Source organism: Podospora pseudocomata, chromosome 7, assembly GCF_035222375.1.
Source record: "Podospora pseudocomata strain CBS 415.72m chromosome 7, whole genome shotgun sequence".
Taxonomy (NCBI): Eukaryota; Fungi; Ascomycota; class Sordariomycetes; order Sordariales; family Podosporaceae; genus Podospora; species Podospora pseudocomata.
The window spans coordinates 118,685-132,750 of record NC_085891.1 but is presented as its reverse complement, the minus strand read 5'-3'; the positions used below and the strand labels follow the sequence as shown (position 1 = coordinate 132,750).

At 51.6% G+C, this 14,066-nt stretch overlaps 5 protein-coding genes and 1 non-coding gene across 6 annotated transcripts; 4 read left to right on the top strand and 2 right to left on the bottom strand.

The window, feature by feature from the left end:
* Positions 1–1,827: 1,827 nt before the first annotated feature.
* Positions 1,828–3,957, top strand: QC762_704820 (uncharacterized protein; the record flags this gene model as incomplete). Its single annotated transcript, XM_062893336.1, has 3 exons — positions 1,828–2,090; positions 2,152–2,485; positions 2,563–3,957. The coding sequence occupies 3 exons, from the start codon at positions 1,828–1,830 to the stop codon at positions 3,850–3,852; spliced, it is 1,887 nt and encodes a 628-aa protein (XP_062738790.1). The 3' UTR covers positions 3,853–3,957.
* A 532-nt stretch (positions 3,958–4,489) lies between these two features.
* On the top strand, positions 4,490–6,487 carry QC762_704830 (uncharacterized protein). The gene is made up of 2 exons (XM_062893337.1): positions 4,490–5,012; positions 5,082–6,487. Exons 1-2 carry the CDS (start codon positions 4,657–4,659, stop codon positions 5,239–5,241), a joined length of 516 nt encoding a protein of 171 aa, XP_062738789.1. The 5' UTR covers positions 4,490–4,656; the 3' UTR covers positions 5,242–6,487.
* A 219-nt stretch (positions 6,488–6,706) lies between these two features.
* Positions 6,707–8,742, top strand: QC762_704840 (uncharacterized protein). Its single transcript, XM_062893338.1, has 3 exons — positions 6,707–7,491; positions 7,551–8,180; positions 8,240–8,742. The coding sequence occupies exons 1-3, from the start codon at positions 7,026–7,028 to the stop codon at positions 8,548–8,550; spliced, it is 1,407 nt and encodes a 468-aa protein (XP_062738788.1). The 5' UTR covers positions 6,707–7,025; the 3' UTR covers positions 8,551–8,742.
* Positions 8,743–9,149: 407 nt separating this feature from the next.
* On the top strand, positions 9,150–11,540 carry QC762_704850 (uncharacterized protein). The gene is made up of 3 exons (XM_062893339.1): positions 9,150–9,455; positions 9,532–9,972; positions 10,045–11,540. The coding sequence occupies exons 1-3, from the start codon at positions 9,263–9,265 to the stop codon at positions 11,031–11,033; spliced, it is 1,623 nt and encodes a 540-aa protein (XP_062738787.1). The 5' UTR covers positions 9,150–9,262; the 3' UTR covers positions 11,034–11,540.
* Positions 11,104–11,218, bottom strand: QC762_0103590. Its single transcript has one exon. It is a non-coding gene; the product is annotated as a tRNA-Leu (tRNA).
* A 979-nt stretch (positions 11,541–12,519) lies between the features above and the next one.
* Positions 12,520–14,013, bottom strand: QC762_704860 (uncharacterized protein; the record flags this gene model as incomplete). The annotated part of the gene is made up of 1 exon (XM_062893340.1): positions 12,520–14,013. The coding sequence occupies one exon, from the start codon at positions 14,011–14,013 to the stop codon at positions 12,520–12,522; it is 1,494 nt and encodes a 497-aa protein (XP_062738786.1).
* Positions 14,014–14,066: the final 53 nt, after the last annotated feature.

Sequence of the window (14,066 nt, the reverse complement as noted above, 5' to 3'; positions counted from 1 at the left end):
CTTTGACGATCTGCTCTGTACTGGGTGTGGTGAGCTGCAGCAGCTCTCCCCAAAATGAAGGTCAAAGAGACGCCATGGAGCGTGCCGCAGAAACAATAATGTGTCATAGTTCGGCCCTACGAACACGAACCGCACGTCAAATTGGGTATCACCACTTTTCCCTCAGCGAGATCATCGCCACCTAGAGGAACCTGTAACGGGTGTGTGTGGAAGAGAGGCTCAAGCTCCAAGCTGAGGGGGGATTGACGGTGCGGCTAGGTGAAGAGGGGACGTTCGTTCCTGTACCGCGAGATGGTTGACTTGGCGTATGCAGGCGCTGAAATCAAGATGTGGTCTGTTCGTCGATCAAATGGTTACCACCCCTTGAGCCCTTCGAAGGTTTTGCAGGCTTTATTGCGCAAGCCCACCTTCAAGGAATGACACGTGAGATTATGGGCAAGCTCGGGCTATAGGCATGGGTGTGGTGTTCCAATCATGTCACAATTTTGTCCAACACGTTGGTGGTTGGAACCATGAGCTTGGTAGTCAAGGCCCTTTCGAGGTGGACCTTGGGTCTTGAAAGACCTTAAATTTCATGAAGGCGATTGAAGATAGGTAGGAAGTCAACCGCTCTTTTGATACACTTGAGGTCCGCCAGTGAAGTAGGAGTCTCCAATTCTTCGGTCAACGATGTGCTTACCCACCCACCTACCTACCTACCTACCTACCTACCAATCAAAGACAATACCTACCTGAGGACCCCCTTCGCAAACCTAAACACACGATACACCACCTTGTACGAGCGGGTCAAATGGTGCTTGACTGGAGCTTCATCACTTTTGTTTGTCTTCTGCGGGCTTCTCAAGCCGAATCAGGCGAGGTTGAGGTTGGTCCCCGGACCTTGGCATGGTGAGCGCTGCCGTGTTGCGCCTATCCGATTCCCGTTAGAATGCGGAGATGCGGTGGATCTGGGGTTCGCTTTGACATCTTGCCCCTCTGCACATATCGCGAATGAAAACACCGAGGACCCGTTCACAATTGCGCTAGAGAATTTCAAGTCCTGATGTGGCTCAAGTTCGGTGGAAGGGAAACAACCTTCTTCTGTCTGGAACCCATCTCAAGAGAAGGGTCTGCATTCTGCAATGCAACCCGGCTCCCAACAACAAAAACCATGCCATAGGGTGCCAGCGTTGGTCCCGCCTTGGTGGTCCAGTGGTCGGTCGATTGATTCTGTGCCGTGTCTTGCCAACAGTCCATGCATATTGTACAATACTTCTCCACATAGCACGTTGCCTACCAAGACATTCTTCAACCACCCATCAATCAGGCGACATTTGATTCCTTACTAAGGCAGGGGGAAGAGAACCCATCCACTGCCGTCACCGCTGGAGACACAGAACACTCGCGGACGACCAATAGCATCCCGCACCATCCCGCAACCGGGAAAGCTGCCCGATTTGCCGCAGGTGTTTTCTGTCACGGAAACCACACCGTCATGACTTTATTGACACCTATGGTCTTGGGAAGCTGTACAAATGGAGCCGGCGCTGCCCTCTACAAAACTCCGCGCCCATAAGATGGCAGAGAAAAGCGACTGCCTGGAATATGATGGGGTACGCTACGCCTTAGCGATGGAGCTGGGCTATACAGCGTAGTATCCGCTAACTTTTTTTTGACTTCACCCCAGTTTATCCGCTGTCATTGTGCACTTGCTTGGGACACCATAGTTCCGGCTGGCAGGCAGAGGGCCATGGCATTTCTGATATTTAAAGTCACGATGGCCTCCTCTCTTCTGCTTTCACTTTGGCAACCAGGACCATCTTGCCAACATCGTCATCCCTAGTCACGATGGCCATCAAACAGTGGATGGGCCTGCTCCTCGCAGGCTCCTCGCTTTCTTCTGCCTTGCCCAGCTCCAAAGTCGCCGCACGCACTACAGATGCCGCCACCGAGTTTGTGGATAATCTTGTTGCCGAACTGACTGCAGCCTACAACGATCATCAAATCCGTGCGCCCCAGTGCGCTCAAGAATCGACCTTGGTCGTGGACACTGGCTATGCCAAGTACAGGGGCTACTACGACTCGGCATCTGCTCTGAATCACTGGAAGGGGTAAGTTCGAGACATAGCAAATTCCTCTTTCCTGACCTCTCTGCTGACAAGAATACCTTAGCATCCGATACTCGCAGGCTCCCACGGGAAGTCTGAGATGGCAGCCTCCCCGTTTCCCTGCTCTGGCCCCATCTGCGCCGGTCACTGATGCCGACGCCTTTGGCAACACATGCTATCAACACACTCCGCGTACAGCACTTGGCTCTTTCCTTGGGCCCCCTGGTAGCGAAGATTGCCTCTTCCTCAATGTGGTCGCCCCTGCCAATGCCACCAAGCTTCCAGTCGTGGTTTGGATCCACGGCGGAGGCTATGGGTATGGTGATAGTTCGCAAGATCTGACCCAGCTTATCAACGACAATGGGAAGACTTTCATTGGTGTTTCTATCAACTATCGTGTAAGTTGTGCATCCCCTCGTACAACATCGTGCTTTGTACTTTGGAAAAGTGGTTACTGACATACATGCTCAAAAAGCTTGGTGCCTTTGGTTACCTGTCCTCCCAGGAGGTTAAGGACAATGGTGTTGTTAATGCCGGTCATCTTGACCAGGCTCTTGCTTTGGCCTGGGTCAAGCTCCACATCTGCAAATTTGGTGGTGATCCTTCCAAGGTTACTATCGCCGGGCAGTCCGCCGGTGCTGGCTCCGTTATGCACCACGCATTGGCTGTCAACGGTGACCTCGGCTCTCTTTTGTTCGACAAGGGACTTGCTCAGTCTCCCTACCTGCCTTACCAGCCCAACTTCAACGATGCTATCCCTACCAGCAGATATTATGCCTTCTCCGCCGCTGCCGGCTGCCCTTCCTCCGGCAGCGTTTTTTCTTGCCTGCTTAGCAAGAGCGCTGCCGACCTCGAGCTTGCTTCGCTTTCAGTCACTGCGTCGTCAACCCAGGGAAGTTGGGGCTTCTGGCCTGTGACTGATGGCGTGTACATCAAGAACCGTCCCACTGCACAGCTCACCGCCAAGAGGGTCAACGGCAACAAGCTCCTCGTGGGTTACAACGCTCATGAGGGACCCCTCTTTGTGCCTGGGCCCGATGCGATCGAGACTCAGGCCGACCTCCTCGCCTGGATGGCTCTCTGGTTCCCCAACCTCACTTCGGCCCAGCTGAACAGCATCCTGGCCATCAATCCCAACTCGGCGCTGAGCTCTGCTTCCGGTCCCAGGTTTGAGACTGATGGTCTCAACACCGGCGGCTTCAACGCCATCAACACCAGCCCCGACGGCGTCGGCCAGAAGCAGAGAGGCAACAATATCTACGCCGAGGCCACATTTGCATGCCCTGCGTACTGGCTCGCCGATGCTTACTCGGGCAACCCGGGCAAGTCTTCCTGGCTGTATCAGTTCTCTGTTCCTTTTGCCTACCACGGAGCCGATATCAACGCAGCCTTTGGACCCAGCACCTCCAGCCTCCCCAGCGACATTACCCTCGCGTTCCGCAAGGCCTGGGGCAACTTTATCGTCGGTGGAAACCCATCCATCGCCAACACGATTGCGAACGGAGCCTCCTCTGCGTCTCCTAGCGCATACCACCCCGCATCCAACTGGCCTGTTTGGAACCAGAACGCGCCCCAGTTTGTCAACTTCAACACAACCGGCGGGACTCTCGCTACTGTTGAGCTTCCGTTGGTGGGGTCCTATCCCCAGTATGAGGGTCCGGGCATCAAGAATGCCATTTCAGTTCAGAACGCCAACACTTGGGAGGCTTACCGTGGGGACAGATGCGCCTTCTACAAGAATCTTGGCCCATACATGCCGAACTGAGGCCATTTGGTGCGCAGATGGGAGAAGGATTACAATCCACAGTGCAAAGAGCGGTTACGGTGTAGTACCTAAGTAGTTCAAAAATCATACAAGATTCATTCTCAGTATTGGGAGTACATGATCTGTGACATGACGACATGCCGGCTGCGGAATTCGTGATATTTTGACCATACCGAAAATAATTGTGTGGTTCGGCGATAATGCCGGCAAACCCCGGTTCCGGCTCGGCGGCCATAACCCGCCATTGTGTTGCAAATGCTGTACCCCACATCACGACATCCTTTTGGTATCAATTGCAACACCAGCTACACCACAACAACCTGCAAGGAACCCGCCTCTCGTCCTATTCGGTGCATTTCAACTGGCAGCAAGGAGTCTCGGTTCTTCTGGCGTCTTCCAAGTTCTGATAGTTGATCCGATGACGGACAGCCAAGCACTGGCATCGAGGTGATTGTCACGTTCCCTGGACAGCAGCTGCTAAAGTCGAGCTGAATAATTGTTCACGAGCCACACGTAACGTGGATTTGTAATTCCAGTTGACACATCCCGCTTCAGAAACTAAAAGCACACCATTGGGTAGAATACATTAATAATGCGAGGTGATGCAGGGCCCTGGTTGTGCGACCTGAGAGAGCGAGAAGAACCTAACCAGAAGTATAAACACGTCTTTGTTTCCTCTGTCAAAAGCTCTGAAAACTTCTCATACCAATCCTCTACCCTCAGCGCAGATTGCCATATACACTACCACTCAACCTACCTTATCATCATCTTTTCTTCCTCGTCACGAGCAGTGCACAAACCGCCATGTCTCTCACTCTCTCTTCCATTACTATTTCTACCTTTTCCAAGGGTCTCTCCACACTCGTTCATATTCTCCAGAAGGCCGAAGAATATGCTGCATCACAGGGCCTCGACGCCAATGCCGAGTACATCAATGCCAGGCTCATCGATGACATGCTCCCCCTGACCTTTCAAGTTCAGAATGCTACCAACACTGTCCGCAAAACCCTCACCCGGTCCCAAGGGAAGGCTGATCAGCCTTGGGAAGATGGAGAGAAGACATTTGCCGATTTGTATGCCCGCATTGAGAAGGCGAGGCAGGTGATCAAGGAGGCCGATGCTGCTGCTATTGACGCCAAAGCCGATGAAACTGTCGATCTGTGAGTCCACCCGACCCATCGTGGCGGAGCTTGTAACAAAGGACACATTGTTAATTTTGAAAAACATAGTGCTTTGGGGCCAACAACCATCAAGATTGTCAGCAGAGACTCAGTCCTCAACCAGGGAATCCCCAACTTCTTCTTCCATCTCAACACGGCGTATGCCATTCTCAGGAGCAAAGGCGTTCCAGTTGGCAAAAGAGACTACATTGGAAGCTTCTTGGCTTAAGGTACCTCTAGGCAGCCATTCCAATCTCAATCTTTAGAAGCTTCGATTCAATTCAGGAACTTGAAACAACTAATACCTCAGCGTCCCATGAGTCATCACTGTGGAGCTATCTCCCCAGCTTTTGAATGGCATCGTAACTGAATGCTGCCTAAGGTAATGATAGTACAACAAAACGTCTCCGGTCACTTTGACAGTGTATAATTGTTCTTGTGGGTCGCTGCCTAGGTATGAGTAAGTGCTCGAACACTCCCTCTATGACAAAAGGCCAGATCGTCATGCTCCACAAATGTGTACCTCATTTTATGGTGAACCACTGAACTTTCAGAATCTTCAAAGCCTCTGTAGGTTTCTGGAAATCAGAATTATTTTCCATACGAAAGAGGTTGTTTGTTGAATAAGGAAAGCCTTTCATGAACAAGGCCTGCGTTCTTAGAGAGATAATGTGGAACGTGTTGTTTCATTTTTTTCCTGTTGCGACTATATAAGGAGCGCGTACCACTACTGTCTTACTACTAAATAGATATATACCTGGAATCCTATCACTGTCTCATCATCATTCTCTCCATCATACCTTTATAACAACTCAATCGCCGACCAAGACTTTCTTCCTCTTACCATACCTACCTCTACCTTCAACCTTTTTCCCTCCCCAGAAAAGATGTCTGGCAATAGCAGTAACGGCACCACCACCATCACCACCACCACCAGCCACAGCAGCAACAACAACCACAACAAGATGAATCACACCTACTCCACAAACCTCCTAACTCTTTCCACCCCCGCTGAGTTCGCCGAGCTTGCTAACTGTCAGCTAGATACTGCGACAGAACTGATGCAGGATTTGCATGGGCTCATACAGTCAAATGACGGTAGACGAGAACCGTACCTTCGACCTGGACAACGCCGGTGAGCAGGGATGGAAGTCTGATCGTTGGCTTAATACTCTTTAAACAGTCACACTCAGTGCTCGACAGATGCAGAACAAGCGGGAGGGATGTGCGCCAAGAAGGGGCAAAGCATGGAAATCTAAACAGGGCTGGACCAGTTGTAAAGCCAAGCTTTGTTCATTGACTGCAGGTCCGGGGGGGGAAGGGAGGGGGGCGGGGAGCAACAGCGAAGCTTTTTTGACTCCAGCCGATCGTGTATTATGATTGTAGCCACCCCCCACATCCCCACGTTTGGTGTTGGTTGTTGCGAGTGGGCAGGGGCCAAGATAACGGTTTTGATATTGCTTAATGACTTTCCCAATCAAGATTATCAATAGCAAATAAACAGCTCAACGGTAGGACGAACCTGCCTTTCTGTACGCGCACACCGCCAATAGTGTCATTGCCTCGCCCCAGGCGCTTTGGCTGTATAACATTCTCACAAGATCATATGCATTGTTCTAGAACAAGGCAATGAAGCATAGGCGCGAAGCTGACCCAGTTGTGGAAGGTGGTCTTGTCGGCCTCGGGGCGACAATCCTGGTTCGGCATCTGGCCAAAGCCCCTGGTCGCAGGCAGAGCGAGATCGCCCAGCACAATGCCGAGCTGATTGTTAAAAGCACATTGGCTAGGGGCAAGCGGGTATAATGCGGGATCGGCTTTTGCAACCCCAGACTGTTGCATCGTGCGTCATCCCGGGAAGGTGACAAGCATCCAGACTTGGCCCACCTCCGCATCGCTATTCGGCCGAAAAGGGAAGGTTATCTGGCCCATGGTCACGTCGTTGGTCATGTCCACCCGAGGCAGTGCCACTCCTCCTAGGTGTGTTCATCCCATGCCACAGGCAGGTAACCACTCATGGGTACTACCTCCAACCCACGGTCATTCCAGGAAGCTATAAAGCAGCCAGGTCTCACCGGAATCGCTCGAGGAAAAGAGCTTCTCCAGGAACTCCACGGTCAAGACGCAAGTTCCCAGCTCTTCAAGATGAAGTCGGTTTTCGCTTTTTCCACTCTCCTGGCCCTCGCCTCGGCGGCTGCTGTCCCCGAACGCCAGGTCAGACCCGCTGTCACCGCCTACGATGGATACAAGGTCTTCCGTGTCGCTGTCAAGAACCAGGTCAACAAGGTCTCCAAGATCATCGAGCAGCTAGAGCTCGAGACATGGAAGGCACCCAAGGCCCCTGGCGCTCTCGCCGATATTGTTGTCCCACCATCCAAAGTGGCCGAGTTCGAGGCGGCTGTCGCCGGCATGGAGGTCACTACCATGCACGAGGACTTGGCTGCTTCTATTGAGGAGGAGTCCAACTTCTCTGCATATGCAGGTACGCCATCTTTGTACCACCCTTGAAGAGTTGTATCTTGTACTAACATCAACCCCCAGTTGGTTCTGCCAACGCTACGTGGTTCAACTCATACCATTCGTACAACGACCATCTCCAGTTCCTGCGGGATCTCCAGGCCACCTACCCAACCCGCTCGGCCATCGTCACGTCAGGCAACTCCAACGAGGGAAGACCTATCACAGGTATTCACTTCTGGGGAAGCTCCGGGAAGGGCAAAAAGCCTGCTGTCATCTTCCACAGCACCGTCCACGCACGCGAGTGGATCACCACCATGGTCAACGAGTACCTGGCCTTCAACCTCCTGACCAAGTACGACACCGACGCCGAGATCAAGAGCTTCGTCGACAAGTACGACTTCTACGTCTTCCCCGTTGTTAACCCTGACGGCTTCGTCTTCACCCAGACCAACACTCGTCTGTGGCGCAAGAACCGTCAATCCAACACTGGCAGCACTTGCATTGGCCGTGACATCAACCGTAACTGGAACTTCCAGTGGTCCGTTACTGGCGGTGCTTCCACTAACCCCTGCGCCGAGGACTACAAGGGAAGAGCCGCCTCTGATGCCCCCGAGACTACCAACTTGGCCAACTTCATCCGCAGCGTCAAGTCCAGCCAGGGCTTGAAGCTCTTCATTGACTGGCATGCTTACTCTCAGCTGTTCATGACCCGTACGTTCTGCCCTTGATGGAACCACAGTGTCAATCGAAGCTAACAACTTCTTACTCAGCTTACGGATACTCCTGCACTGCCAGAGCTGCTAAGCATACCGAGCTTGTGTCCCTTGCTGCTGGCGCTGCCTCGGCTATCCAGGCCGTTTACGGCACCAGGTTTACCTCCGGACCTATCTGCAGCACCATCTACAAGGCCACCGGTAGCAGTGTCGACTGGGCCAACGATGTGGGCGGCTCTGAGTACACATTCACCGCCGAGCTTCGTGACACTGGTGCCAACGGCTTCGTTCTCCCTGCTAGCCAGATCGTTCCCAGCGGTGTCGAGACCTGGGCCGGTCTTAGATACCTGCTGTTGAACATGAAGTGAAATGGCAGTCACTTGCCTGACCCTCACACATGGCTAGGACATCGAAGCTAGGCGCAAATTGAGGCTGGTGTGGAGCTCACCTTGTTATCTGGAACTTGAATTGCGCATATTGGAAGGAGAAATGTACATATGGAGTAGGATATATCAATCAATATACTGGTTTATTGACAAGATTTAAGAACCCTGTCTCCCTCTAATCCAGTGTGGTAATCAATGCGGGGAACAGTCAACTTTGCGTGAAACCTTGTCATGGCGAGACAGGTATGGACTGATATCTGCCAAGGATTAGACACATTCAGCGTGGGCTGTCTCCAGCAACCTGCATTGACTATTGACGCCGAGGCAGCCTGCAAGGACTGGGACTGGTTGCCATGCCATGTTGATTTGATCGATGCAATGCACGAGCGTCAATTCTCTGCACGTTGACATGTTGGTAGTTGAAATGCTGTTGTGTAACCTGAATTGTGGTAGAGAAAACCATTGGTGTAACATTAACGTGGTGGTCAGACAGCATAAAGATAGACCGGCATTTGATAAGGTGGTATGCGGTCCCTACTAGGTGGGTGTTTCAGGCTGCTCTTATGAGGAGCCGTGGGTAATGGGAGCTTGAAAAAAAAGTTATTAGAACCTTTTGACCCAGTAAGGGACTTTGTGGCCAAACCAAAACCTTGCCAAGCAAAACCCAGTCTCCAAGAACGTCTCGTCGAAGCCAATGTCATCCAAAATGACGGTCCGTGGTCTTGATGACTGGACTTTTATGGTTTCAACGTCCATCAATGGCACCTCTGTCTCTCTGACCGCAAACTTGCTGGTCATAGCCACTCTGGTCCTCACACTGTTAGGATACTTTGTTGTTCCGCATCTCCTATCACCTCTCCGATCAATTCCTGGTCCATTTCTGGCCCGTAAGTCCTAGTCCTACCCCTGTTGCTCTAGATCGTCTTGTCCTCCTGAAAGTCGTACCGACAAGTGAGATAACAGGCTATACTAACCTCTACCGCCTCTACCATACCACCCGCGGGTCTTTCCATCTCCGCATCACTCGATTGCACAAAACATACGGTCCCGTCGTTCGAATTGGCCCCAACACCGTCGATATTGACTACCCCGAGCTGATAAAACTTGTCTTTGGGACGACTACAAAACAAAAAGCCGAGTGGAAAAAGACAGGGTTCTACCTCTCTAGCAGCACGCGAGTCAAGGAGACGGGGGAGATCATGTACAACCTGTTCAGTCAAATTGACCCAGAGTTGCATGCCAAATGGAAGAGACCAGTGGCCAAGTATTACTCCGCCGCCGCGGTGGCCGGAGTAGAAAGCAAGATGGATGAAGTGGTCGATATGCTATGTCATGAGTTGGACAAAAAGGTCAGTGGCAATGATGGGCAAGGGGGGATTGATCTGGGGAAGTGGATCGTCTACTGTAAGTCCTTGCTAAGCTAATAGCCCTTGAACATGCCGCGTGAAATGACCTTTGTAGCTGACCCAAAGATAGACACTTGGGACGTCATCGGGAACGTCACATTTTCCCAGCCGCTCGGGTACCTGCGCGAGGGCAAAGACTTTGACGGGACGCTTTTGACAGCAGATAAAACGCTCGACTACTTTGCTTTCATAACATCAATCCCTTGGCTTGATTATGTCTTTGACAAGAACAGAATCATGAGAATCGGACCGCCGAGCTTCAATCACATCGTCGGACTGAGTGTATGGCATATCATGAAGCGATTCCAGGAAGATCAAGGCACAGAGCAGAAGAGCAGAGATGCAGACTATCTGGATATGTTTCTTGAAGCCCGTCAAAAATGGCCAGAGGTGGTGGATGACGCCATGGTCGTCAGATATACTCTGAGCAACATGATTGCAGGGGCAGACACCACCTCGAGTATCATCAAGACTGCTATCTACTACTCGATGATGGCAGAAGGGAGGTGGAAAAAGTTGAGAGAAGAACTAGAGAAAGCTGGAATCAACGGAGAAAAGTGCCCAGTCAGTTACAGAGATGCTAGGAGTGTGCCATACCTGGAGGGGTTGGTAAGGGAGAGCATGAGAATTTTGCCGGGCATTGCGCTAGGATTGGAGAGACATGTTCCCAAAGGAGGTTTCACATTGCCTTCGGGGCACTACCTGCCAGAGGGTACAGCAGTGGCCATGAACCCTTATGTCCTTTCTCGGAACAAGCAAATCTGGGGTGAAAATGTGGACGAGTTCAAGCCTGAAAGGTGGCTGAGGGCTGGCGGAGAGAATGAGACCAGATACCAAGAAAGGCTGCAGATGATGAACAGCGCAGACTTGACTTTCGGTGCTGGGAGCAGAATGTGTCTTGGAAAGAATTTGGCGCTGATGCAAATCTATAAAGGCCTCGCAACATTAGCGTTGCTTTACAATGTTGAGCCAGCTGACGGGGCGAAGGAGTGGAAAGTCATCAACAGTTTTTTTGTCAGGCAGGAGGGACTCGAAGTTAGGCTGACAAAGAGAGTCTGAACATTGCCATGTTCAAAGGTGCAGAGGTGTTCTAGGGTCCGGATTTCTGTCGGGGAATACCATCAAAAGTGGGAGGGTGGCCGAGCGGTCTAAGGCGCTACGTTAAGGTGAAATACCTTGATCCAAATTCCCTTCAGAATTCCGTAGTCTCGAAAGGGGCGCGAGTTCGAATCTCGCCCCTCTCATCATAGTTTTGTTCTTTTTTCCTTTCTCTTTTTTTTTCTTCCCTTTGTGATGTGGAGCTCAGGGTCTTTGGGTGCATGGAGTTGACCCATGGATAAACCCTGGATGCAGGTTGCGGTACCTGAAGCCAACCAGGATGGCAGGGGCAATAGGTATCTCTACTGAGGTCAGCTCCTTCAAGGTATGATTCTCGGATAAGTTCAGAAGTCGGGTATATACTGCCCGTGAAGTTCAAGACTGGTGATGAGAGATGTACACTGCTAGTTAAATACACCAGAGAAATGCTACGCTGGAATTACCTCACTTTGAAGGATTGGAAGCCCCAAACACCAAGATCGCAATCGTAACCTTGAATTTTCAAATTTGACGAATATCAACAAGTGTAACCGCGAACGGATTTAACGGGCAGTGGGTTTTTGTGTACGTCACTGTGGCTTCCCCAGACAGTGCCACCCCACACTGCGACTGAGACACGGTTATCTCCGCCAGAGATCGACATCAGTGATGGACAGTAATGACCACAAATATCTCGGGGGGCCAATGGCAATGTCGGACCTTATCAAAAGTGCTCGGGCTCGTTCGTGTGCTCCTATGAAGTCATCCTGAAAGCCAAGAATTATAAAGCCCAAGAATGCCTACCGATGCACATGATATGCTGCAAGCCAACCTTGAAGCGACACACATTCCACAGGATGCATTTCATCGGGCACACGAGTCAAGAACCTCGGGAACGTCGGTGGTCTTTTGGTAGGGGAGGCGCAGGAAATATCCGTATGATATCCCATGCTCGCTAAAGCTATCCCATCCAGTGCCATCATTCAATACTGACAAATATGCAGGGTCTTATACAGAAGCCAGGATAGTGGCTTCCTCTATGGGCACGTCCTCAGAAAGCACCGAGAGACGGCGAGGTAGCATGTGGAGCGCAAGCTCAAGCTCTAGCGACACATCTCATTCCGCGGTATTGGACGGTATAAAGAGCGTCTTACATCTTGGTGGAAGAAGGGCTAGTGAGTAAGGTGTTATTGCAAAACATACAGTTGAGCACGCGCGTGAAGGGTCACTCAGGGGGAATGGTCAATCAGCCGGCGGGCCGGCGACGGAAAGCATGATCCGGAAAAGATATACTCCATTTACATCTCGAAGATGCTTAAACTGCGGGTTGGTTTTGGTCAAAAGCGATTCATAGTATGTATTCACAGCTAATTTGTTAACTTGCAACGTGAACAAAGAAACACCCGTGTTTGTGAAAATCGGGGGCATTCAGGGGTAAAGAATATGGCCCGTGCGCGTTACCTTGACATCAGTCCCTCTGCATATCATCAGCATCTACTCCTCTAAAGTCAAACCAGCTGTTCCACTCCTCATCTGCCAGTAGGCTGTCTTTTATTCCCATCTCGACCGCAATGCTGAACTCATTCCCTTCATCATCCCCGCAAGGCCCATTCCCTCGGACCGGGTAAACCACAACCAGGCCATTGGTGACTGTGTCAAACGGGAACCTGAATGCATGCGGCTTGCCGAAACCAAAGTCTGCATCACAAGGACGAGTGTCTCGCCATTCTGTGACGAAGATACTCAGCGGTGGGAGTGAGTCCACGCGCAGAAACAGGGCCGTCTTGTCCCGGATGGGCGCGATGCCATTCAATGCAGCAGCAAGAGACTCTTGGGTGACAGAGTTTGTCAACTGACGGATGTACCACGCCAGCTTCTCCAATGATGCGTCTGAGGCGACCTCAGAAGCAGCCAAAGGCTTGAGCTCGGGTGGTGACTGGCTGCTAAGAGCCACGTAGACAACGTTGCCCTGAGTGCGGGGCGCGATAGGTGGGTTGGTGAAGCGGCGACGCATGTCAACTGCTTCTCCCCATACCATGGGGGTATTAGAAGGAACATCATCGGCGAAGAATGCGAGGCGGTGTTTAGTTAGGAGTCTCCATATGAGAGCATTGTAGGCATCATAGCTGGACACGTAATAGCTGCCATCTTTCGGACTGGCGAGTTGCTTCAAAGCGGCAGTTTTGGTCTTGGACAGATGGAACAGCAGCCATTGAGCCTTTTTGTGATCAGGATGGCGGAGGGGTGAGGCTGGGCCATCAATCTTCTTGTCTTCGGGTACGTTCGGCGCAGTAATTCTGGACAGGTCGAGGCAGGATGGATCCCAAGGAGGCAAGGCCGGGGCGCTAGGGTTGGCCCAAATGGTGGCACAGTTCTCGGCCAGTTGGTGCAACTCTCCCGCCCAACCCATGATGTCGTTGGCGTAGTGATGATGGTGCATCATGAGCACGAAGCCCCCTGGGATGAAAGTGATTTTGAAGGCGGCACATTTGGGATGGCTGGATGGCTGTGCTTCGGGCTTCTCGCCATATGTCATAGGCGAAACACACCAGGTTTTCATGTTTCCCAGCGCTCTTGAGGCGAAATGCTGTGCTTCCAGTGATCCGAACGTCTGATACTCTCCTTCGGGCTTCCATTCGGCGGTGTCGAGAAACTGAACGTGAAGTTCGACCGTGCTGTCTCTGGTCTTGTGAAAACAAAGGTCGCCACCTCCAGAGGGTTGCTCCTGCAGAGTGCCGCACAGCTGACGGCACTGGGACAGGGTGACTTCCAATCCATCTTTGATCGTAGATATGATCCTCGACTTGTCCGCGTTGGGAGAAAGCTTGAAGAACAAGGCGTAGTTGGTATACACCTGTCCAACACAGTAGTCTAGTGTGGACAGATTGAAATATTCGTGCTCTGGATCTGCTTCCCACCCCTTCGGGCGAAGTTGAATGATTGAGTTCTGTAGTTCCGTCATCGTTGTTGACCGTCTCTAGTTGTGGAGGATTGCTGATACCTACCCAGGAGTGT